General features: G+C 47.1%; 1 protein-coding gene across 2 annotated transcripts; it reads left to right on the top strand.

Annotated features, from left to right (window-relative positions):
- The first annotated feature begins 1,722 nt into the window (after positions 1 to 1,722).
- On the top strand, positions 1,723 to 26,101 carry PDLIM2 (PDZ and LIM domain 2). 2 transcript variants are annotated; one of them, XM_063931785.1, is made up of 4 exons: positions 1,723 to 1,899; positions 4,484 to 4,634; positions 13,036 to 13,168; positions 24,924 to 26,101. In XM_063931785.1, exons 2-4 carry the CDS (start codon positions 4,508 to 4,510, stop codon positions 25,075 to 25,077), a joined length of 414 nt encoding a protein of 137 aa, XP_063787855.1. In that variant the 5' UTR covers positions 1,723 to 1,899; positions 4,484 to 4,507; the 3' UTR covers positions 25,078 to 26,101. The 2 variants fall into 2 exon arrangements, with proteins under 2 accessions (XP_063787855.1, XP_063787854.1); XM_063931784.1 differs by lacking the exon at positions 1,723 to 1,899 and adding an exon at positions 1,945 to 2,142.

The following is a 26,101-nucleotide window of genomic DNA, read 5'->3' as shown; positions in this document are numbered from 1 at the left end:
TGGGTGTGGTGTGTTCTAACTGAAATCTCAATTGCAGTGTGAAAATAAAGCAGCCAGTATTTACCCTGCACAGAAACAATATAACCCAACCAAATGTAACTCTCTCTGCACATGTTATATCTGCCCCACCTGCAGTGCACATGGTTTTGCCCATTAGAGGAAAATGTTGTTTTACAACCAACCTTGAATAAGGCCCATAGTTTTAGGTTAGCAAGTCAGGACAGCAGTAACATTATGTTTGGTCAGTCTGTGACACTAATAGGCCCTACACACTGGGCGATAATACTCAAAGATATGAACGAGCTCGTTCATTAATCAACGAGATACCGTTCATATCTTTCAGTGTGGAGGCACCAGCGATGAACGATGCGTGGCCCCGCGTTCGTTCATCGCTGGTGCCCCGTCGCCTGGGCATGCAGGCCAATATGGCCAATCTCGTCCATATTTGCCTGCACTTCTATGGAGCCGGGTGACGGGGGGAGTGAAGAAACTTCACTCTCCCTGTTACTGCCCCCCCCCGCCGCCGGGTCGCCCGTCGGCCGTATCCGCCGTCGGGCAACTCGGTGGATGATTGCTTAATGTGTAGGGCCCTTAACACTTATTTCTTCTTAGGGTGACCAATTATTCATTATTATTTTAAATAAAGTACTTTATTGAAGTGTATGTAGTTATTGCGCTGTCATTTTTATATACTTTTTAAAAGTCTCAGTAGGTTCAGGCTGGCAGGGTCTGGCTGCATTGTAATTCTACTATTGCCAGCAGCCTCTGGAAGCCATGGGTATGCTGGCACCTGTTTTAGAAGCATGAACATATCTAAGTAGTTTACAGCTGCCAGAGCTTGCTGGTACCAGTAGTGCACCAGTGAAGAAGAAAAAAAAAAACATTTAAACATTTTGATCAATTAACCCATTTGGGCGGGTTTAACGTCCAACATTCTTGTACATTATCTAACATGTTTTAAATATATATATATATATATATATATATATACATATCCCCCAATAGGCCCATTCTAAGCAACAAATGTTCTTGCTTTAAAAAATGGTTATTTATCTGCACATACTTGCGAAGGCGGCAGATTATTTGTGACCAGGAAACTGCTTACGCCGCCCAGGTGTTTTAGTTTCAAGTCCATCTGCTCTACTAAGAAACCCTACAAAGAGGGAAAGATCTTTAAGTGTGCATCATTGCCTGTGTATTTCCTTCTGTGAAAGAAGATGCTGGTATAATGACACAAATGTACCGTCCTCCGCTGCTGAAGGTCCTGTGGCCAGGTAAGGGTCTCCCGTATCTATAAAGTAGTTGGAACGGACTAGTCTGGTCATATAAGTTCCAGACACGATGACTGTAGAAAAAAAAACGGTTTCCAGGACAAAAAGCTGGCAGTACTTATTACCATGGCGTACCATAACTAAAGCACAGATAATAATATACATCCCTGTCTGATTGCAGCATCCTGTACTTCTGCACAGTCATAGATTTGCAGCTGAACCACGTCCACCCATCACTCCGCACACAATTTAGTAGTTATGTAACGCTGCACATCATGGCCCGTCCTATAAAAGCAGACAAACAGGATAAAACATAATACAGCTGTGTGACCTCAGGAGAGTACATGTGGGCCCATTGCCCTGCACATTCCCCAGTGTCGCATGTTCCTGGGTGTCTGTCAGTCTGACCCAAGCAGCTCTCTCTTACTCCCCCCTGGCAGTCTCTCACTCTGGCTGTCTCTCAGGCTTCCCTAGTAACTTAACTAAAAGCAGATGTGAGGCACTTATGTGGGGATTGAGAAAGTGAGATCCGGCTGCTTGGAAATGAACCCAGATCCTGAGTGCCTCATTACTGAGACAGAGGAGCACACTGACAGCAGAGACTGCAGAAAATGAGGGGACGGGAAGGGTGAGTAGTGTCAGGAGACAAAGGTGTGTCTGTGGTAAGAGGAGGAGAGAGACAGGCGGGGACAGAGGGACAGGTGTGTCCTACAGACAGGAAGAAGAGACATCTGTGACAGAAACAAGAGAGAACAGAGAGGTGCAGGCACACTTGGTGACCTGAAGGCAGAGAGCCAAGAGAGGGACACAGAGCGGTGGACTGGCTGAGACAGAAGGGGCATCACTGGCAGTAGAGAACCCTGTTTGACATGTGAGTCTATCTGTGATATAAACAGCCTAAGGGCAGGGAGTGAGGAAGATACAGCTACTGAGAGGGGGGAGAGATATAGAGGTACAAGAGAGAGCACTGTAATACAGCGAAGGGGGAACAGTGTAATACAGCGAAGGGGGAACAGAGCAGGGGGAACAGTGTAATACAGGGCAGGGGTAAGAGTGTAATACAGCGCAGGGGGAACAGTGTAATACAGCACAGAGGGAAGAGTGTAATACTGTGCAGGGGAAAAGAGTGTAATACAGCGCAGGGGGAACAGTGTAATACAGCGAAGGGGGAACAGTGTAATACAGCGCAGGGGGAACAGTGTAATATTGCGCAGGGGGGAACAGTGTAATACAGCGCAGGGGGAACAGTGTAATACAGCGCAGGGGGAACAGTGTAATACAGGGCAGGGGGAACAGTGTAATACAGCGCAGGGGGAACAGTGTAATACAGCGCAGGGGGAACAGTGTAATACAGCGCAGGGGGAACAGTGTAATACAGCGCAGGGGGAACAGTGTAATACAGCGCAGGGGTAAGAGTGTAATACAGCGCAGGGGGAATAGTGTAATATTGCGCAGGGGGGAACAGTGTAATACAGCGCAGGGGGAACAGTGTAATACAGCGCAGGAGGAACAGTGTAATACAGCGCAGGGGGAACAGTGTAATACAGCGCAGGGGGAACAGTGTAATACAGCGCAGGGGTAAGAGTGTAATACAGCGCAGGGGGAACAGTGTAATACAGCACAAAGGGAAGAGTGTAATACAGCGCAGGGGAAAAGAGTGTAATATTGCGCAGTGGGGAGAGTGTAATACTGTGCAGGGGAAAAGAGTGTAATATTGCGCAGGGGGAACAGTGTAATACTGCGCAGGGGGGAACAGTGTAATACTGCGCAGGGGGGAACAGTGTAATACAGCACAGAAGGAACAGTGTAATACAGCGCAGGGGGAACAGTGTAATACAGCGCAGAAGGAAGAGTGTAATACAGCGCAGGGGGAACAGTGTAATACAGCGCAGAAGGAAGAGTGTAATACAGCGCAGGGGGAACAGTGTAATACAGCGCAGGGGGAACAGTGTAATACAGCGCAGAAGGAAGAGTGTAATACAGCGCAGAAGGCAGAGTGTAATACAGCGCAGGGGGATCAGTGTAATACTGCGCAGGGGGAACAGTGTAATACAGCACAGAAGGAACAGTGTAATACTGCGCAGGGGGAACAGTGTAATACTGCGCAGGGGGAACAGTGTAATACAGCACAGAAGGAACAGTGTAATACTGCGCAGGGGGAACAGTGTAATACAGCGCAGGGGGGATCAGTGTAATACTGCGCAGGGGGAACAGTGTAATACAGCACAGGGGGGATCAGTGTAATACTGCGCAGGGGGAACAGTGTAATACTGCGCAGGGGGAACAGTGTAATACAGCACAGAAGGAACAGTGTAATACTGCGCAGGGGGAACAGTGTAATACAGCACAGAAGGAACAGTGTAATACTGCGCAGGGGGAACAGTGTAATACTGCGCAGGGGGAACAGTGTAATACAGCACAGAAGGAACAGTGTAATACTGCGCAGGGGGAACAGTGTAATACAGCGCAGAAGGAAGAGTGTAATACAGCGCAGAAGGAAGAGTGTAATACAGCGCAGAAGGCAGAGTGTAATACAGCGCAGGGGGCAAGAGTGTAATACAGCGCAGGGGGATCAGTGTAATACTGCGCAGGGGGAACAGTGTAATACTGCGCAGGGGGAAAGAGTGTACGAAGGGAACGGGGGAAGAGTGCAATACAGTACAGGGGAAAAAACATAATACAACAAAGAGGAAAGAGTGTAATACAGCTCAGAGGGAAGAGTGCAATACAGCGTAGGGGGAAGAGCGTAATATTGCGCAGAGGGAAGAGTGTAATACAATGCAAGCAGAAACAGTGTAATACAGCGCAAGGGGAAAGAGTCTACTACAGCACAAGGTGGAAGACTGTTATACAGTGCAGGGGGAAGAGTGCAGTACAGTGCAGGGGGGAGGACAGTAATACAGCACAAGGGGGGAGAGTGTAATACAGTACAGGGTAGAGAGTAATATACGCTGTGGGGAGGGGGAGTGTATTACAATGCAGAGGAAAGAGTAATACATCGCAGACGCTGGTGGCACAATATTCTGAGAAAGAGGTAATGCGGTAGCTGGAGATAGAGCAAAGATCATGAGGCAGCCACAGGGCGGGAACATGAACACAGAAGAGAACTAGGTTAAGAGGAAGCCAGTTTCATACAGTAAAATATTACAGCGTGAGCAGTGCCCGTATCTTACATCTGCCAAGTTGTAAAATTCATCCTGTTCCACTTGTAGAGGAGGGAGCAGACTGAGCACAAGATGAGCTGGGCGCACGAAGACTCAGAGGTGTATAAGATGCTGCAGGGGAACCAGGAGACAAGAACATCCCCGAGGCAGTCCAGCAGCTTCAGGCTACTTCAGGAGGCACTGGAGAGCAACCCTGATGGTACCTCTAGGACTTGACTCTGACAGTGCTCACACTATTGCTACTACCAGGCATTGCCCACACAAGTATGGGGTCAATCCAATTAGGTGTGAGTTGGGTGCTGCAAGCCGTTCTTTCGCTGACATCACCCAGCAAATTTCATTTGCATCCAATTCTAAACTAGCTTCGCTTTTTCAGAGTAAATTGGTTTTTTTTGTGTGCGCAGCCCCTGGGCAGGGGAAAAGGTAGGCAACATCTGGGCCTGATTCATGTTTGTACGCAATGCAGAGGTTCACGCAACTGAGCGATTATCGGCAGGCTGCACATGTGCTGCAATCGCACTGCGCACATGCAGAGGGACCTAGGCGATGCTGCGTGCAGTGAGATTTTAATGCAGAGTGAGTGGTAGGAAGGGACTGTATGGGGGAGGTACCGGAGTAGCGGTAAAAAAGCAGGTATGTCATGGCTGTTTTCAGGGCGTGTATCTGCCATCAGCTGCCATCATGTACGCAGAGAAACATAATGTCAGTGTAGGTCTGCGTGACCATAGACTCACTCTGGGACTGAGGGGACATGTACTAAGCAGTGATAAAAGTAGAGTAGTGAGCCAGTGGAGAGGTTGCCCATGGCAACCAATCAGCATTGACGTAACATTTATCATTTGCATACTATAAAAGTATACAGAGCTCTGCTTAGTACATGTCCCACTCAGTGTTTCTCGCTATCGTGTTAACACTGCGAATGTGCACACAGTTGTTGAGGTGGGCGTCTATAGTCTCTTCTAGGCTGCAGCTTCACATGCGATTATTAGGAAGTCCGTAGCCTGAAAAATGGTGGCTATACCCTCTTACTGAGTAATCCTGCACTTGGAGGGGTTTAATTGGCACCATTTGGCCAATAAAGACACATCAGTTTTCAGGTGAATTTCACTAAAAAGCTCAATAATGGGTTAAATGATGTGGGGCAGGTACAGTATGTGTAGGTGTAAATGATGTGGGGCAGGTACAGTATGTGAAGGTGTAAATGATGTGGGGCAGGTACAGTATGTGGAGGTGTAAATGATGTGGGGCAGGTACAGTATGTGTAGGTGTAAATGATGTGGGGCAGGTACAGTATGTGGAGGTGTAAATGATGTGGGGTAGGTACAGTATGTGGAGGTGTAAATGATGTGGGGCAGGTACAGTATGTGGAGGTGTAAATGATGTGGGGCAGGTACAGTATGTGGAGGTGTAAATGATGTGGGGCAGGTACAGTATGTGGAGGTGTAAATGATGTGGGGCAGGTACAGTATGTGGAGGTGTAAATGATGTGGGGCAGGTACAGTATGTGTAGGTGTAAATGATGTGGGGCAGGTACAGTATGTGGAGGTGTAAATGATGTGGGGCAGGTAGAGTATGTGGAGGTGTAAATGATGTGGGGCAGGTACAGTATGTGTAGGTGTAAATGATGTGGGGCAGGTACAGTATGTGAAGGTGTAAATGATGTGGGGCAGGTACAGTATGTGGAGGTGTAAATGATGTGGGGTAGGTACAGTATGTGTAGGTGTAAATGATGTGGGGCAGGTACAGTATGTGGAGGTGTAAATGATGTGGGGCAGGTACAGTATGTGGAGGTGTAAATGATGTGGGGCAGGTACAGTATGTGGAGGTGTAAATGATGTGGGGCAGGTACAGTATGTGGAGGTGTAAATGATGTGGGGCAGGTACAGTATGTGGAGGTGTAAATTATGTGGGGCAGGTAGAGTATGTGGAGGTGTAAATGATGTGGGGCAGGTACAGTATGTGGAGGTGTAAATGATGTAGGGCAGGTACAGTATGTGGAGGTGTAAATGATGTGGGGCAGGTACAGTATGTGGAGCTGTAAATGATGTGGGGAAGGTACAGTATGTGGAGGTGTAAATGATGTGGGGTAGGTACAGTATGTGGAGGTGTAAATGATGTGGGGCAGGTACAGTATGTGGAGGTGTAAATTATGTGGGTAGGTACAGTATGTGGAGGTGTAAATGATGTGGGGCAGGTACAGTATGTGGAGGTGTAAATGATGTAGGGCAGGTACAGTATGTGGAGGTGTAAATTATGTGGGTAGGTACAGTATGTGGATGTGTTAATGATGTGGGGCAGGTACAGTATGTGGAGGAGTAAATGATGTGGGGCAGGTACAGTATGTGGAGGTGTAAATGATGTGGGGCAGGTACAGTATGTGGAGGTGTAAATTATGTGGGTAGGTACAGTATGTGGAGGTGTAAATGATGTGGGGCAGGTACAGTATGTAAAGGTGTAAATGATGTGGGGCAGGTACAGTATGTGGAGGTGTAAATGACGTGGGGCAGGTACAGTATGTGGAGGTGTAAATGATGTGAGGCAGGTACAGTATGTGGAGGAGTAAATGATGTGGAGCTGGTCAAGTATGTGGAGGTGTAAATGATGTGGGCAGGTACAGTATGTGGAGGTGTAAATTATGTGGGTAGGTACAGTATGTGGAGGTGTAAATGATGTGGGGCAGGTACAGTATGTGGAGGTGTAAATGATGTAGGGCAGGTACAGTATGTGGAGGTGTAAATTATGTGGGTAGGTACAGTATGTGGATGTGTTAATGATGTGGGGCAGGTACAGTATGTGGAGGAGTAAATGATGTGGGGCAGGTACAGTACGTGGAGGTGTAAATGATGTGGGGCAGGTACAGTATGTGGAGGTGTAAATGATGTGGGGCAGGTACAGTATGTAAAGGTGTAAATGATGTGGGGCAGGTACAGTATGTGGAGGTGTAAATGATGTGGGGCAGGTACAGTATGTGGAGGTGTAAATGATGTGGGGTAGGTACAGTATGTGGAGGTGTAAATGATGTGGGGCAGGTACAGTATGTGGAGGTGTAAATGATGTGGGGCAGGTACAGTATGTGGAGGTGTAAATGATGTAGGGCAGGTACAGTATGTGGAGGAGTAAATGATGTGGAGCAGGTACAGTATGTGGAGGTGTAAATGATGTGGGGCAGGTACAGTATGTAAAGGTGTAAATGATGTGGGGCAGGTACAGTATGTGGAGGTGTAAATGATGTGGGGCAGGTACAGTATGTGGAGGTGTAAATGATGTGGGGCAGGTAGAGTATGTGGAGGTGTAAATGATGTGGGGCAGGTACAGTATGTGGAGGTGTAAATGATGTGGAGCAGGTACAGTATGTGGAGGTGTAAATTATGTGGGTAGGTACAGTATGTGGAGGTGTAAATGATGTGGGGCAGGTACAGTATGTAAAGGTGTAAATGATGTGGGGCAGGTACAGTATGTGGAGGTGTAAATGATGTGGGGCAGGTACAGTATGTGGAGGTGTAAATGATGTGGGGCAGGTAGAGTATGTGGAGGTGTAAATGATGTGGGGCAGGTACAGTATGTGGAGGTGTAAATGATGTGGGGCAGGTACAGTATGTGGAGGGGTAAATGATGTGGGGCAGGTACAGTATGTGGAGGTGTAAATTATGTGGGTAGGTACAGTATGTGGATGTGTTAATGATGTGGGGCAGGTACAGTATGTGGAGGTGTAAATTATGTGGGTAGGTACAGTGTGTGGATGTGTTAATGATGTGGGGCAGGTACAGTATGTGGATGTGTTAATGATGTGGGGCAGGTACAGTATGTGGAGGGGTAAATGATGTGGGGCAGGTACAGTATGTGGAGGTGTAAATTATGTGGGTAGGTACAGTATGTGGATGTGTTAATGATGTGGGGCAGGTACAGTATGTGGAGGTGTAAATTATGTGGGTAGGTACAGTATGTGGATGTGTTAATGATGTGGGGCAGGTACAGTATGTGGATGTGTTAATGATGTGGGGCAGGTACAGTATGTGGATGTGTTAATGATGTGGGGCAGGTACAGTATGTGGAGGTGTAAATTATGTGGGTAGGTACAGTATGTGGAGGTGTAAATGATGTGGGGCAGGTACAGTATGTAAAGGTGTAAATGATGTGGGGCAGGTACAGTATGTGGAGGTGTAAATGATGTGGGGCAGGTACAGTATGTGGATGTGTTAATGATGTGGGGCAGGTACAGTATGTGGAGGAGTAAATGATGTGGGGCAGGTAGTGTAAATGATGTGGGGCAGGTATGTGGAGGTATTAATGATGTGGGGCAGGTATGTGGAGGTGTAAATGATGTGGGGCAGGTATGTGGAGGTATAAATGATGTGGGGCAGGTACAGTATGTGGAGGTTGTATTCATGGGAGAGAGGTTGTAAGACTTGCAGATAACAGTTAAAAAAGTGTTAATCTCAGCTTTTACAAACTATAAAAACACTGAAAAATTACTATAGAGACATTTTTTTATGTGCCACAAAATGCTGGAAAGACTGTCATCTGCTGAAATACACTGGCTGGCTATTATATTTCAATTATTAATAAAAAGTGCAGAAATCAGCCATCTGACCCAGTTACAAACCTCCATTACTTTCCTTATGGCTACTAACAGCCTTCTGCAGTGCCTTGCTAAAGTATTCACCCCCCTTTGCATTTTTCAGGTTTTGTTGCCTCACAACCTGGAATTAAAATGGATTGTTTGAAGGTTTGCATCATTTCATTCACAGAACATGCCTACAACTCTGAAGATGTTTTTTTTTTATTTTATTTTTATTGTGAAGCAAATAACAAATATGACAAAATAACAGAAAACTTCAGCATGCATAACTATTAATCCCCTAAAGTCAGTACTTTGTAGAGACACATTTTGCAGCAATTACAGCTGCAAATCACTTTGGATAAGTCTCTTTGAGCTTGCCACTACTTGCCACTGGGATTTTTGCCCACTCCTCAAAGCAAAACTGTTCCACCTCCTTCATGTTGGATGGTTTCCGCTTGTGAACAGCAATCTTCAAGTCTGACCACAGATTCTCAATTGGATTGAGATCTGGGCTTTGACTAGGCCAGAGGTTCCCAAATGCGGTCCTTAAGGCACCCCAACAGTTCAGGATTTAGTTATATCCATAGCTCAGCACAGATGGTTAAATCAAATTGACTGAGGTGCTAATTAAGTCACCTGTGGCCAAGCATGGATACATTTAAAACCTGGACTGTTGGGGTGCCTTGAGGAACGCGTTTTGGAACCTCTGGACTAGGCCAGTCCAACACATTTAAATGTTTCCTATTAAACCACTCGAGTTTTGTTTTAGCAGTATGCTTCGGGTCATTGTCCTGCTAGAAGGTGGACCGGTCTCAAATCACAAGCAGACTGAAACAGGTTTTGCTCAAGAATATCCCTGTATTTAGCACCATCCATCTTTCCCTCGACTCGAAATAGTTTCCCAGCCCCTGCTGCTGAAAAACATCCCCACAGCATGATGCTGCCACCACCATGTTTCACTGTGGGGATGGTGTTCTTGGGGTGATGGGATGTGTTGGGTTTGTGCCAGACATAGCGTTTTCCTTGGTGGCTGAAAAGTTAAATTTTAGTCTCATCTGACCAGAGCACCTTCCTCCATACATTTGGGGAGTCGTCCACATGCCTTTTGGTAAACTCAAAACGTGCCTTCTTATTTTTAACACATGTAATGGCTTTTTTTCTGGCCACTCTTCCAAAAAGCCCAGCTCTATGGAGTGTACGGCTTATTGTGGTCACATGCACAGATACACCATTCTCTGCTGTGGAACTCTGCAGCTCCTTCAGGGTTACCTTTGGTTTCTGTGCTGCCTTTTTGATTAATGCCCTCCTTGCCCGGTCTGTGAGTTTTGGTGGCCGGCCCTCTCTTGGCAGATTTCTTGTGGTACCATGTTCTTTCCATTTGAAGATGATGGATTTGATGGTGCTCCGGGGGATCATCAAAGATTTGGATATTGTTTTATAACCCAACCCTGACTTGTACTTCTCAACAACTTTGTCCCTGACTTCTTTGGAGAGCTCCTTGGTCTTCATGGTGTGATCAAACACAAAGAGAAAAGGTCGCACAAATCGTTTCTATTTCTTCTAAACGGCCCCCTTAAAAAAATGTTGATTTTTATTCACGTAAGTTATCTTAACTGGGGGGTGCTACCACAGGCAAAATAGGATAATATGTATACAAAAAAGGAGAACAAAGTTGCCTATTTGTGATGCACACTACTAATAATAAAAATTAACTTTTAATTTGTATCAATAAAATCGTTGCGAAATATAAGATAAAATATGAAGAGATGAAAGGATAGAAAAGAGTCTTTAAAATGTATGACTTCCTGCACACAGGGCGTCCGCTAGGCTGTGGATTCTGTATGCCTGTATAATGTACGAATATCTATACGTCTCTCCGTATGTATGGGTAGACGTTATATAATCTTCATGGTGTGATGCCTCTTGCTTAGTTGTTTTGCAGCCTCTGGGGCCTTTCAGAAAAGGTGTGTTTATACTGAAAGATCATGTGACACTTAGATTGCACACAGGTGGACTTTATTTCACTAATTATGTGACTTCTGAAGGTAATTGGTTGCACCAGAACTTTTGAGGAGCTTCATAGCAAAAGGGGGTGAATACATATGCAAATTTTCAAATTTTTAGTTATAAAAATTATTTTTTTAATAGAAATTTTTCTTATTTCACTTCACCTACTTAGACTATTTTGTGCAGATCCATCACATAAAATTCAGATTGAAAAAATAAATAAATTACAGGTTGTAATGTAACAAAATAGGTATAAAGATAAGGTGGGTGAATACTTTAGCAAGGCACTGTATATGGTCCTGCTATATCAGTTACCACTTTATTGTGGGACAGAATGGTTTCCCCACTTTTTTAATGCTCTTCTCCCAGGTCACATTAAGTGGAAAAGTCGCACATCCTCGCTGTGACTACCGCAAATTAGCATTTCTAACTGGTACTGAACATTTCTTGGGTGCGTGCATTCGTGTGATGTATGCGAGATTCATGAAACAAACTCACACTAATTGGATTGATACCCATGTCTCTGACTATGAGTGGAAGGACCAAACATCACCACCACAAACAATGTCCCTAACATAACACTACCAGCACACACTGTCATCACTAACATAACACTAGCAGCACACACTGCCGTCACTAACATAACACTACCAGCACACATTGCCATCACTAACATAACACTACCAGCACATACTACCATCACAAACACTAACATAACACTGCCAGCACACACTGTCATCACTAACACTAACATAACGCTATCAGCACACACTGCCATCACTAACATAACACTACCAGCACACACTGCCATCACTAACACTAACATAACACTACCAGCACACACTACCATCACTAACATAACACTACCAGCACACACTGTCATCACTAACACTAATATAACACTGCCATGACTAACACTTAAGGGGGGTACACACGGAGAGATCCGTGCTTAAAATCTAAGCAATCTTGCTAGATTGCTTAGATTTTAAGCACGGATCTGCCGTGTGTATGCCCTCCAGCGATAGCGATGCGCGGCCCCGCGCATCGCTATCGCCGATGCTAGATTGAGCTGCATGCAGGCTCAATCTAGCGGGTCGCTCACTTCACCGTTGTGTGAAGTGAGCGGCCCCCCGTCGGCTTTCCCCCTCGCTCAGCACATCGCGCTGTGCTGAGCGGGGTGAGAGATGTGTGCTGAGCGGTCTGTGTTAAGATCGTTCAGCACACATCTCTCCCGTGAGTACCCCCCTTAACATAACACTACCAGCACACACTGCCATCACTAACATAACACTACCAGCACACACTGTCATCACTAACATAACACTACCAGCACACACTGTCATCACTAACATAACACTACCAGCACACACTGTCATCACTAACATAACACTACCAGCACACACTGTCATCACTAACATAACACTACCAGCACACACTGTCATCACTATCACTAACATAACATTACCAGCACACACTGCCATCACTAACACTAATATAACACACTGTCATCACTAACACTAATATAACACTGCTATCACCAACACCAACATAACACTGCCAGCATGCATTGTCATCACTAACATAACAGTACCAGCACACATTGACATCACTAACAAAACACTATCAGCACATGCTGCCACCACTAACACTAATATAACACTGACATCAGTAACACTAACATAACACTAACAGCACACGCTGCCATCACTAACACTAACTTAATACTATTACTAGTAGACCTTTTACTACAGCTTACAGATATACAGTGATGATTTAACCAGTCAGTAATAGCGTGACGTTCTCTCCCTCCACTATGACTTGTGTACATGTTCTATACTCTGAACCTGCTCCAGGTCAGACACAAGCGGGCTCTTATCACAGGTTCCCAAAGACGTTTTGACTTGAAGATGACAGTGACTGGCTCTTTGTAGGACTGGTGGGGAAGAGCGCACTGAGGGTGACTGACATGTCATGATGTCCAGCGTCAAAAGAATCAGATGTGGACTAAGGCTCTTGCATTGCTGTATTACAGGCATTTCCACAGCCCTGCCAAGCAGATTGTCACCCAATGTTCAGAAGCCCGCCAGCAGTCCCCTCCAGAAGCCTATCACCCACACTGTGCCCTCCCCACAGCGGGTGTGCGAGAGATGTAACTTGGGCATCAGGTGAGCGTCACTGTTATCTAGTGATTGTAGTGAAGGTCATGACAGTATGTACGTGCTGTACTATGACGTGTGTTGGGTGTGCAGTACTTAATGTGTGTGCCAATACATACTTTTAGTGTATGTCATAGTAATGATGACAGGCCTTGTGGGCGGCACTCCCATTCTACTTACAGTGTTTAATGATGACATCCTCTCTGTACAATGTGCATCTCCAGTCCTAGTGACTGTAGTTATGATACATATATTTTACCCTCATGCTTATAATAAGAACTATATTTAGCATACAGGCAGGGGAAGGCTCAGTCAGAGGGCAGCACAGGACACTTTGCCGTCTTGATTTAAAAAAAAAAATATTACATTCATATTGCCGACACAGTAGTTCCATCAAATACCGACGGCCATGTTAGCTAAGGACGTCAGGTGTTTTACTATGGGCGTACCATTAGACTTCCTAGTTGAGGCCATGAATCGGACTGGACGTGTCTCAGCCCAATGCTAAAGTGATTAAGAAGAGTAGAGACACCGGCGAGGTGGGGATTAAGTGTAATAGGCAGCCATTCAGGGGCGGAACTACTGGCAGTGCAGCCAGTGCATTGCACTGGGGCCCCGCCGCACTTCAGGGGCCCACAGCCGCCGGCATTACAATGAGTCACAATGACTCATTGTATCATGCCGCCGCACACCAGGCACCAGCAACGCTCCCGTCGGGTCTGTTTCCCACCGCCCGCCCGTGTCACGAATAGATCAGGGCAGCACCAGACACGCTGCCGCCCGCCGCCTGTGTAACACACTCAGCGCCTGCGGCAGCCCGGCTGAAGGGGAAGGAGGGGTCTCGGCCGAAGAGGGAGGAGGGTCCGTCCCTCCCTCATACAAACTTACTGGTCGGTCAGGTCTCACTGGCTGCTGTAAGGAGGGAACGCTCTCTCCAGCGCGTGCACCTATAGTCACTAAGGCGATATACCTGTGTGCCTATAATCATTGTGGCGATATACCTGTGCACCTATAGTCACTGAGGCGATATACCTGTGTGCCTATAATCATTGTGGTGATATACCTGTGCACCTATAGTCACTAAGGCGATATACCTGTGTGCCTATAATCATTGTGGTGATATACCTGTGCACCTATAGTCACTAAGGCGATATACCTGTGTGCCTATAATCATTGTGGCGATATACCCGTGCACCTATAGTCACTGAGGCGATATACCTGTGTGCCTATAATCACTGAGGTGGTATAACTGTGCGCCTGTAATCACTGAGGTGGTATAACTGTGCGCCTGTAATCACTGAGGTGGTATAACTGTGCGTCTATAATCATTGTGGCGATATACCTGTGCATCTATAGTCACTGAGGCGATATACCTGTGTGCCTATAATCACTGAGGTGGTATAACTGTGCGCCTGTAATCACTGAGGTGGTATAACTGTGCGCCTGTAATCACTGAGGTGGTATAACTGTGCGTCTATAATCACTGAGGTGGTATAACTGTGCGTCTATAATCATTGTGGCGATATACCTGTGCATCTATAGTCACTGAGGCGATATACCTGTGTGCCTATAATCACTGAGGTGGTATAACTGTGCGCCTGTAATCACTGAGGTGGTATAACTGTGCGCCTGTAATCACTGAGGTGGTATAACTGTGCGTCTATAATCACTGAGGTGGTATAACTGTGCGTCTATAATCATTGTGGCGATATACCTGTGCATCTATAATCATTGTGGTGATATACCTGTGCGTTTATAATCACTGAGGCGATATAACTGTGTGCCTATGATCATTGTGGTGATATACCTGTGCGCCTATAATCACTGAGGCGGTATAACTGTGCACCTATAATCACTGTGGCGATATACCTGTGTGCCTGTAATCACTGTTGCGATATACCTGGGCACCTATAATCACTGTTGCGATATACCTGTGCACCTATAATCACTGTTGCGATATACCTGTGTGCCTATAATCATTGTGGCGATATACCTGTGCGCCTATAATCACTGAGGCGATATATACCTGTGTGCCTATAGCCACTGAGGCGATATACCTGATACACAAGGATAGGTACTACCTATTGCCAGATTGCAAAGTACTTAATGGGCTGTATGATATGGTCACACAGCAATGTTGGCCAAGGATGTGAAAGTGAAGAAAGACACAATGGGGGTCATTCCGAGTTGATCGCTAGCTGCCGTTGTTTGCAGCGCAGCGATTAGGCTAAAAATCAGCATTTCTGCGCATGGGACGCAATGCGCATGCGCAAAGTACTTTCACAAAAGCTGATGCAGTTTCACACAAGGTCTAGCGACGCTTTTCAGTCGCGCTGCTGGCTGCAGAGTGATTGACAGGAAGTGGGTGTTTCTGGGAGGTAACTGACCGTTTTCGGGGAGTGTGTGTAAAAACGCAGGCGTGACAGATACAAACGCAGGCATGCCTGGGGAAACGCGGGCGTGGCTGGCTGAACGCAGGGCATGTTTGTGACATCAAAACAGGAACTAAATAGTCTGAAGTGATCGCAAGCTAGGAGTAGGTCTGGATCTACTCAGAAACTGCTCGAAAATATTTTGGTGCCGTTCTGCGATCCTTTCGTTCGCACTTCTGCTAAGCTAAGATACACTCCCAGACGGCGGCGACTTAGCGTTTGCAAGGCTGCTAAAAGCAGCTAGCGAGTGATCAACTCGGAATGAGGGCCAATATGTGAGGTTATGTGTGTACTGTACAGAGAGGATGTAATTAGATAGGAGACAGTGAAGGTTACATGGGTGGGCTCGGAATGTGATAAGTTTGTCTGAAGAGGTGAGTTTTCAGGGAACGCCTGAAGGTTTGGAGACTAGAGGTGAGTCATATTGTGCGTGGGAGGGCATTCCACAGAGTGGGGGAAGCCCGGAAAAAGTCCTGTAATTTTGAGTGGTAGCGAGTAATACGTGTGGATGAGAGACACGGATCTTGTGCAGAGCGGAGAGGTTGGGTTGGGAGATATTTTGAGATGAGTGAAGAGATGTATGTTGGTGCAGTTTGGTTAATGGCTTTGTATGTAAGTAACAGTATTTTATATTGAATATGGTAGAATACCGGTAACCAATGGAGGGACTGACAGAGCGGATCTGCAGACGATGAATGTCTAGCGAGGTATGCCGCCTATAGTCATTGAGGAGACATACCTGTGCGCCTATAGTCATTGTGGTAATGTCCAGTGTGAAACTGCTAATGACAGGGCTCAGTGGATGAGTGAAGAAATCTGATGATGTTCTAGTGTCTGTGGACATGTCTAGCTTGTTGTGCTGCTGCATCTGTCACTGTTGCACATCTATGTACACATCACAGTGTCAGGATTGTTATATGTGCAACTATCATTGGGGATCATTCCGAGTTGATTGCACGGCTGCTAAAAGTAGCCAGCGAGCAAACACATTGTCGCCGCCCACCGGGGGAGTGTATTTTCGCTTTGCAGAAGTGCAAACGCTTGTGCAGCAGAGCGCCTGCAAAATTATTTTGTGCAAAACAAGACTAGCCCTGTGGTTACTCTTCGTGTGCATTGATTCTAATGACAGAGGGACGGCTTTTGACGTCACACACCCGCACAGAGTTCGCCCAGCCACGCCTGCGTTTTCCCTGACACGCCTGCGTTTTTCTAGGCACTCCCTGATAATGGTCGGTTGCCACCCAGAAACGCCCAGTTCATGTCAATCTTCCTGTGTTCTACCGTGCGACTGAAAGCTTCGCTAGAACCTGTGCAAAACCACAAAGGACTTTGTACCTGTATGTCGTGCGTGCGCATTGCGGTGCATACGCATGCGCAGAAATGCAGATTTTTAGCCTGATCGCTGCGCTGCGAACAACGGCAGCTAGCGATCAACTTGGAATGACCCCCATTGTACAGTCAGCCGCTGTGCATATACCCACTGCCAGCCACAGAATCACACCCTGTTACACTGACCCCGCTGCACAAGCCCCATAGCCCGCCACATTTCAAACCTAATTACAAAGACTCTACTGCATTATACAAAGATCCAAGGCAGCCACGTGTTCAGACCCAACTACACTGCACACACCCCACTGGCAGTCACTGTGCATAGAAGCCACTGGCAACTACCTATTCACAGTGCCAGCCACGTAATCACACTTCATAACAGACCCCTATGCACAAACCCCACTGACAGCCACTATACATACTAGGCCCCATTTTCAGACACGTATTCAGACCCATTTAAAAACAAACAAACACTACAAGTCACATAATCAGACCCAACTGCAGCCACTGTGTATAGACCTCACTGTGAGCCAATTATTCAGACCTATTTAAAAACAAACCCTACTGTACATACCCCACTGCCAGCCACTTAATCACACTCCATAACACCATAACATAGTCCCTTCTGCACACACTCCACATCCAGCCACATAATCACACCACATACCATCCCTTCTACACATACCCCACTGCCAGACACATAATCACACTCCATAACACCGTAACATATTCCCTTCTGCATACACTCCACATCCAGCCACATAATCACACCACATACCATCCCTTCTACATATACCCCACTGCAGACACATAATCACACTCCATAACACCATAACATATTCCCTTTTGCACACACTCCACATCCAGTCACATAATCACACCACATACCATAGTCCCTTCTGCACACATCTCCTCTACCAGCCACATAATCACACCCCATATCATAGTCCCTTCTGCACACCGCCTCTGCCAGCCACATAATCACACCCCATATCATAGTCCCTTCTGCACACAGCCCACTGCCAGCCACATAATCACATTCTATAACATAGGGGGTCATTCCGAGTTGATCGCTAGCAGTTTTCTCTAACGTCCTAGTGGATGCTGGGAACTCCGTAAGGACCATGGGGAATAGCAGGCTCCGAAGGAGGCTGGGCACTCTAGAAAGATCTTAGACTACCTGGTGTGCACTGGCCCCTCCCACCATGACCCTCCTCCAAGCCTCAGTTAGATTTCGTGCCCGGCCGAGGTTGGATGCACACTAGGGGCTCTCCTGAGCTCTTAGAAAGTTATAGTCTTAGAATTTGTTATTTTCAGTGAGACCTGCTGGCAACAGGCTCACTGCAGCGAGGGACTAAGGGGAGAAGAAGCGAACTCGCCTGCTTGCAGCCGGATTGGGCTTCTTAGGCTACTGGACACCATTAGCTCCAGAGGGATCGACCGCAGGCCCAGCCTTGATGTTCGGTCCCGGAGCCGCGCCGCCGTCCCCCTTACAGAGCCAGAAGCAAGAAGATGGTCCGGAAAATCAGCGGCATGAAGACTCTGTCTTCACCAAGGTAGCGCACAGCACTGCAGCTGTGCGCCATTGCTCCTCTCACACACTTCACACTCCGGTCACTGAGGGTGCAGGGCGCTGGGGGGGGCGCCCTGAGGCAGCAATAAAAACACCTTGGCTGGCTAAAATACCTCAATATATGGCCCCAGGGGCTATATATGAGGTAAATACCCCTGCCAGAATTCCATAAAAAACGGGAGAATAGGCCGCGAAAAAGGGGCGGAGCCTATCTCCTCAGCACACTGGCGCCATTTTTCCCTCACAGCTCGGCTGGAGGGAAGCTCCCTGGCTCTTCCCTGCAATTCTACAGTACAGTAAGAGGGAAAAGAGAGGGGGGGCATTAAAATTGGCACTGTATACAGTATATTATATAAAAGCTATTAGGGACATAACTCAGTTAGTCCCTGTATATATATAGCGCTCTGGTGTGTGCTGGCATACTCTTACTCTGTCCCCCCAAAGGGCTTTTGTGGGTCCTGTCCTCGTTTAGAGCATTCCCTGTGTGTCTGCGGTGTGTCGGTACGGCTGTGTCGACATGTTGAATGAGGAGGCTTATATGGTGACAGAACAGAGGCCGATATATGTGATGTCGCCCCCTGTGGGGCCGACACCAGAGTGGATGGATAGGTGAAAGGTATTAACCGACAGTGTCAACTCCTTACATAAAAGGGTGGATGACGTAACAGCTGTGGGACAGCCGGCTGCCCAGGCGTCTCAAAGGCCATCAGGGGCTCAAAAACGCCCGCTCTCTCAGATGGCAGACACAGATGTCGACACGGAGTCTGACTCCAGTGTAGACAAGGTGGAGACATATACACAATCCACTAGGAACATCCGTGACGTGATCCCGGCAATAAAAAATGTGTTATACATTTCTGACTTTAACCCAAGCACCTCTAAAAATGGGTTTTAGGTTTGGGGAGAAAAAACAGGCAGTGTTTTGTTCCCCCATCAGATGAATAAATGAAGTGTGTGAAAGCGTGGGTTCCCCCGTTAAAAAAGTTACTGATGGCGTACCCTTTCACGCCAGGTGGATAAGTTACGCTGGGAGATATCCCCTAGGGTGGATAAGGCGCTCACACGTTTGTCAAAAAAGGTGGCACTGCCGTCTTAGGATACGGCCACTTTAATAGGTACCTGTTGATAAAAAACAGGAGGCTATCCTGAAGTCTGTATTTACACACTCAGGTACTAAACTGAGACCTGCAGATAGTGCTGCTGCAGCGTGGTCGGTGACCCTGTCAAACAGGGATACTAGTTGGCAAACATAAAAACATATTAAAGACGTCGTCTTATATATGGGGGATGCACAGAGGGATATTTTGCCGACTGGCATCCAAAATAAATGTAATGTCCATTCTGTCAGGAGGGTATTAGAGACCTGTCACTGGACAGGTGATGCTGACTTAAAAAGCGCATAGAGAGCCTTATAAGGGTCAGGAATTATTTGGGGATGGTCTCTGGGACCTCGTATCCACAGCAACTGCTGGGAAGAAATAATTTTACCTCAGGTTTCCTCACAGACAAAGGTACAGTCCTTTCGGCTTCAGAAAAGCAAGCGGGTCAAATGGCGCTTCCTTTCTGTACAGAGACAAGGGTAGAGGGAAAAAAGCTGCACCAGTCAGCCTGTTCCCAGAATCAAGATTCTTCCCCCGCCTCCTGTGAGGCCACACCATGACGCGGGTGCTCCACAGGTGTAGCCAGGTACGGTGGGGGGCCGTCTCAAAAATTTCAGCAATTAGTGGGCTCGCTCACAGGTGGATCCCTGTTTCTTTCAAGTAGTATTTCAGGGGTACAAGCTGGAATTCGAGATGTCTCCCCCCAGCCGTTTCCTAAAATATGCCTTGCTGACAACTCCCTCAGGCAGGGAGGCTGTGCTAGAGGCAATTAATAAGCGGTATTCCCAGCAGGTAATACTCAAGGTGCCCCTACTTCAACAAGGACGGGGTTACTATTCCACACGGGTTGGGGTACCGAAACCGCATGGTTCGGTGTGACCCATTTTATATTTAAAATCCTTGAACACAAAAATTCAAGTTCAAGATGGAATCGCTCAGGGCGGTTATTCCAAGCCTGGACGAGGGAGATTACATGGTATCCTGGGACATCAAGGATGCTTACCTGCATGTCCCCATTTACCATCCTCGCCAGGAGTACCTCAGATTTGTGGTACAGGATTACCATTACCAAGTCCAGACACTGCCGTTTTGGACTGTACATGGCACCGAGGGTGTTTTATCAAGGTAATGGCCGAAATGTTGATACTCCTTCAAAAAAAGGGAGTTGTAATTATCCTGTACTTGGACAATCTCGTTATAAGGGCGAGGTCCAAGGAGCAGTTGGTAGTCGGGGTAGCACTATTTTGGAAAGTGCTACAACAGCATGGTTGGATTCTAAACAGTCCAAAGTCACAGCTGGTTCCTATGACACGTCTACTGTTCCTGGGGATGGTTCTGGACATAAACCAGAAATAGTGTTTCTCCCGGAGGAGAAAGCCAAGGAGTTGTCATCTCTAGTCAGAGACCTCCTGAAGCCAAAATAGGTAGCGGTGCATCATTGCACGCGAGTCCTGGGAAAAATGGTAGCTTCCTACGAAGCAATCCCATTAGGCAGGTTCCATACAAGAACTTTTCAGAGGGACCTGTTGGACAAGTGGTCCGGATCGCATCTTCCGATGCATAGGCTGATAACCCTGTCTCCAAGGACCAGGGTATCTCTACTGTGGTGGCTGCAGAGTGCCCATCTTCAAGAGGGCCGCAGGTTCGGCATACAGGACTAGGTCCTAGTGACCATGGATTCCAGCCTTTGAGGCTGGGAGGCAGTCACACAGGGAAGAAATTTCCAGGGACTTTGGTCAAGTCAGGTTATTTCCCTACACATAAATATTCTGGACCTGAGGGCCATTTACAATGCCCTGAGGCCGGCAAGGCCTCTGCTTCAAAACCAGCCGGTACTGATCCAATCAGACAACATCACGGCAGTCGCCCATGTAAACCAACAGGGCGGCACAAGAAGCAGGATGGCGATGGCAGAAGCCACAAGGATTCTCCGATAGGCGGAAAATCATGTGTTAGCACTGTCAGCAGTGTTCATTCCCGGAGTGGACAACTGGGAAGCAGATCTTCTCAACAGACACGACCTCCACCCGGGAGAATGGGGACTTCCTCCAGAAGTCTTCCAATAGGATTGTACACCATTGGGAAAGGCCACAGGTGGACATGATGGCGTCCCGCCTCAACAAAATGGTTTGAACCACTAAAAACCGTGGATCTGAAATATCTCACGTGGAAGGTGGTTATGTTATTGGCCTTGGCTTCTGCCAGGCGAGTATCAAAGTTGGCGGCTTTGTCTTGTAAAAGCCCTTATTTGATTTTCCATATGGATAGGGCAGAATTGAGGACTCGTCCCCAGTTTCTCCCAAAGGTGGTGTCAGCGTTTCACCTGAACCAGCCTATTGTGGTGCCTAGGCTACTAGGGACTTGGAGGACTCCAAGTTGCTAGACGTTGTCAGGGCACTGAAAATATATGTTTCCAGAACGGCTAGAGTCAGAAAATCTGACTCGCTGTTTATCCTATATGCACCTAACAAGCTGGGTGCTCCTGCTTCTAAGCAGACTATTGCTCGTTGGATTTGTAGTACAATTCAGCTTGCACATACTGTGGCAGGCCTGCCACAGCCAAAATCTGTCAATGCCCATTCCACAAGAAAGGTGGGCTCATCTTGGGCGGCTGCCCGAGAGGTCTCGGCTTTACAACTTTGCCGAGCAGCTACTTGGTCAGGGGCAAACACGTTTGCAAAATTCTACAAATTTGATACCCTGGCTGAGGAGGACCTGGAGTTCTCTCATTCAGTGCTGCAGAGTCATCCGCACTCTCCCGCCCGTTTGGGAGCTTTGGTATAATCCCCATGGTCCTTACGGAGTTCCCAGCATCCACTAGGACGTTAGAGAAAATAAGAATTTACTCACCGGTAATTCTATTTCTCGTAGTCCGTAGTGGATGCTGGGCGCCCATCCCAAGTGCGGTTTATCTGCAATACTTGTACATAGTTATTGTTAACTAAATCGGGTTATTGTTGAGCCATCTGTTGAGAGGCTCTATTGTTTCATACTGTTAACTGTGTTTCATATCACGAGTTGTACGGTGTGATTGGTGTGGCTGGTATGAGTCTTACCCGGGATTCAAAATCCTTCCTTATTGTGTACGCTCGTCCGGGCACAGTACCTAACTGAGGCTTGGAGGAGGGTCATGGTGGGAGGGGCCAGTGCACACCAGGTAGTCTAAGATCTTTCTAGAGTGCCCAGCCTCCTTCGGAGCCCGCTATTCCCCATGGTCCTTACGGAGTTCCCAGCATCCACTACGGACTACGAGAAATAGAATTACCGGTGAGTAAATTCTTATTTTTAGCTGCCGTGCAACCGCTATGCCGCCTCCCACTGGGAGTGTATTTTAGCTTAGCAGAAGTGCGAACGAAAGGACCGCAGAGCGACTACAAAATTATTTTGTGCAGTTTCAGAGTAGCTTCAAACCTACTCAACGCTTGCGATCACTTCAGACCATTCAGTTCCTGATTTGACGTCACAAACACACCCTGCGTTCGCCCAGCCACGCCTGCGTTTTTCCTGGCACGCCTGCGTTTTTACTAACACTCCCAGAAAACGGTCAGTTGACACCCAGAAACGCCCTCTTCCTGTCAATCACTCTGCGGCAGCCAGTGCGACTGCAAAGCATCGCTAGACCCTGTGTGAAACTACATTGTTCGTTGTAATAGTATGTTGCGCGTGCGCATTGCGCTGCGTACGCATGCGCAGAAATGCCTTTTTTTGCCTCATCGCTGCACAGCGAACAACTCGGAATCAACCCCATAGTCCCTTCTTCACACAGCCCACTGCCAGCCACATAATCTGACTTTATTGCACACATCTCCAAATATAATATCATGGGCAAATCTTTAAATCTGGGATTGTACTTTAAATTTAGGCTGCGAGAAGGGAGGGAGAGGAGGCATTGGGGGAAGGTAAGTATACTTATCTTCCCCCTGTCGGGATTCTAACTATCGGGATGCAGCAGTCGGTATTCAGACCGCCGGCATTCTAAACCCAACCCGCTTAGGGGGTTATTCAGAGTTGGTAGCAGGTTTTGCTAAAATTGCAAAAACGAACACTGATAAAATCGCATGCTGGGGGCCGTCCAGCATGTGCAGCGCCGCCCACCAATGCCACCACAGAAAGCGGCAAATAGAGGACAACCCCTGTATACGACGCCAGGCTGCATATACAGGAGCACTGCCGCCATGCTTCCCGCCACAAAAACGGCCATGACATGCCTGCGTTTTTTGCACTACTCCCGCACCTAATGCAGCAACCCCCCCCTCCCCCCCGACCACCTGTCAGTCACTATGTGATCGCATCCTTCCACTTGAGACAGTCTCCCATTACACACAGCTTACAAGGAGAATACATGGTGAATGATTATATGCACATCTGTGCCCCGATCCCGGATACATTTTCAGTAGGGTAAACAACTAGAATCTGAAATAAAGGTCTGCTTTGCCTTCTCTACTTAAGTTACAAGTACTTTAACTTCAGTTTAGCTATTATCCCCTCAAAAACAAATAACTTATATTGGCCCTCATTCCGAGTTCATCGCTCGCTAGCTACTTTTAGCAGCCGTGCAAACGCATAGTCGCCGCCCAAGGGGGAGTGTATTTTCGCTTTGCAGGAGTGCGAACGCCTGTGCAGCCGAGCAGCAGCTAAGACATTTTGTGCAAAACAAGACCAGCCCTGTAGTTACTTATTCTGTGCGATGATTGCTGCGATGAAGGTCCTGGTATTGACGTCGGATACACGCCCAGCAAACGCCTGGCCACGCCTGCGTTTTTCCAAACACTCCCAGAAAACGGTCAGTTGACACCCAGAAACTCCCACTTCCTGTCAATCTCCTTGCATCCGCCAGTGCGACTGGAAGCGTTGCTAGAACCTGTGCAAAACCACAAAGCTCTCTGTACCTGTACGACGCACCTGCGCATAGCGGTGCATACACATGCTCAGATGAGCCCCATTCTGCCATAGTCGCTGTGCTGCGAAATTCCATAGTGAGCGATCAACTCGGAATGACCCCCATAGACAGATGGGTAAATTCAAGTGTGACATTTTTTTTTTTCTCCCAGCTTTTAATACAGTATGTGTCTACAGTAATTGAGAGGTTTGTGCTGGGTGCATGCACGCTAGCTGCTGACTCATTACATGGAGAGAAGAATGAATGCAGCCCAGGAGTTGGACAGCCTGTTTCAGCGCAGGAGTAGCAGCATGCACAGTAGAACCTGTTTCACAATTGCTGACTGTGTTGCATCATTTCATAAATATGTAGATAAGTAATGCTGTAAGATGAATACGACGTGCACGCCTCATGTTACTGACAGTTACATCCTTGTCTCTCTCCCGTGCAGTGATGTGGCAGTGAGGATTTCGGAAGCACGCCACCGCCACCCAGCATGCTATGTGTGTGCAGACTGCGGCCTCAACCTACGGATGAGGGGACACTTTTGGGCGGGCGATGAGCTGGTGTGCGAGAAACATGCCCGTGCCAGGCATCAGACATAGGATGGATGCCAATGAACAGAATCAGAGTGCTCTCCTTTTATCCCACAGACAACTCTAATTCTGACCTCGTCATGTAAACCACTGTAACACAGACAGTACTCACCTTCCCTGCCAATGTTCCCCATTCTAAAATTGGGACAATTCAGGCCACAGACCTGCTTCGCCTAAACCACTCTGTGAACCAATTTCCATTTCCTGCGGTGCCTCGTTCCTTTCGTATGACGGAAATCGGGACTGTTGGCAGTCACTGTCATGAACAACGGAACTCAATGTTCTTACCAAACAGACCATCCGTAATCTGTGAAACAGACTAGGAGTCTCTTTGCTTGAACATACTGTAGGTGAGTGAAGTGAATTAAGCTGAAGAACCACTGATAAACTCACCTGCATTTAAGCAGTGACTGACAGCAGCTTTGACAGACTGGCAGCAGGAGTCCTATATTTCCTATCTCAGGTCTTCCCTAATACACCACGTAGGATCCGTGGCCACTCGCTCACTAAATATTTTCCCAAGTGCATATTTTAAGGATATCATAAGACACAGATTGATTCCATGGGAGTATAATGGCACCCAGCCTATATCTAAGACGTCTTGTATCCTGCAGTATTTATAGGGTCCGTGTCACTGAATTGCGAAGCGGTGATGTCACAACTAACTGTTTATACCTGATGACTTCTCAGCAAACATAACAGGAAAATTTACATAAGTGTCACAGTATAAACATTCTCATGCATTAAATTATTTAGAAGTAACAGTGCCAAATGTAATGATAATATTGACCTAAGCAGATTCCAATAATTTCATTTTCACTCACCATAAAATAGGCTGCATCTATACATCTGTCCAATAAACTGCATGCTCTTACTGAAGCCTTGTTTTACCTTGTGATACGATGATGTAACCCGCGCTATTTAGGGATGTTCCCAGCTACAGTACACTGACGGCTCTCTGCCTTTTCTCATTTTTACAGATGCTTTATTGTCCCCTTATTTTATATGCTATTAAAATAATCTTTCAATTTGA

This window comes from Pseudophryne corroboree, chromosome 6, assembly GCF_028390025.1.
Source record: "Pseudophryne corroboree isolate aPseCor3 chromosome 6, aPseCor3.hap2, whole genome shotgun sequence".
Classification (NCBI taxonomy): domain Eukaryota; kingdom Metazoa; phylum Chordata; class Amphibia; order Anura; family Myobatrachidae; genus Pseudophryne; species Pseudophryne corroboree.
The sequence above is the reverse complement of the archived record's forward strand: the minus strand, read 5'-3'. Positions and strand labels throughout refer to the sequence as shown.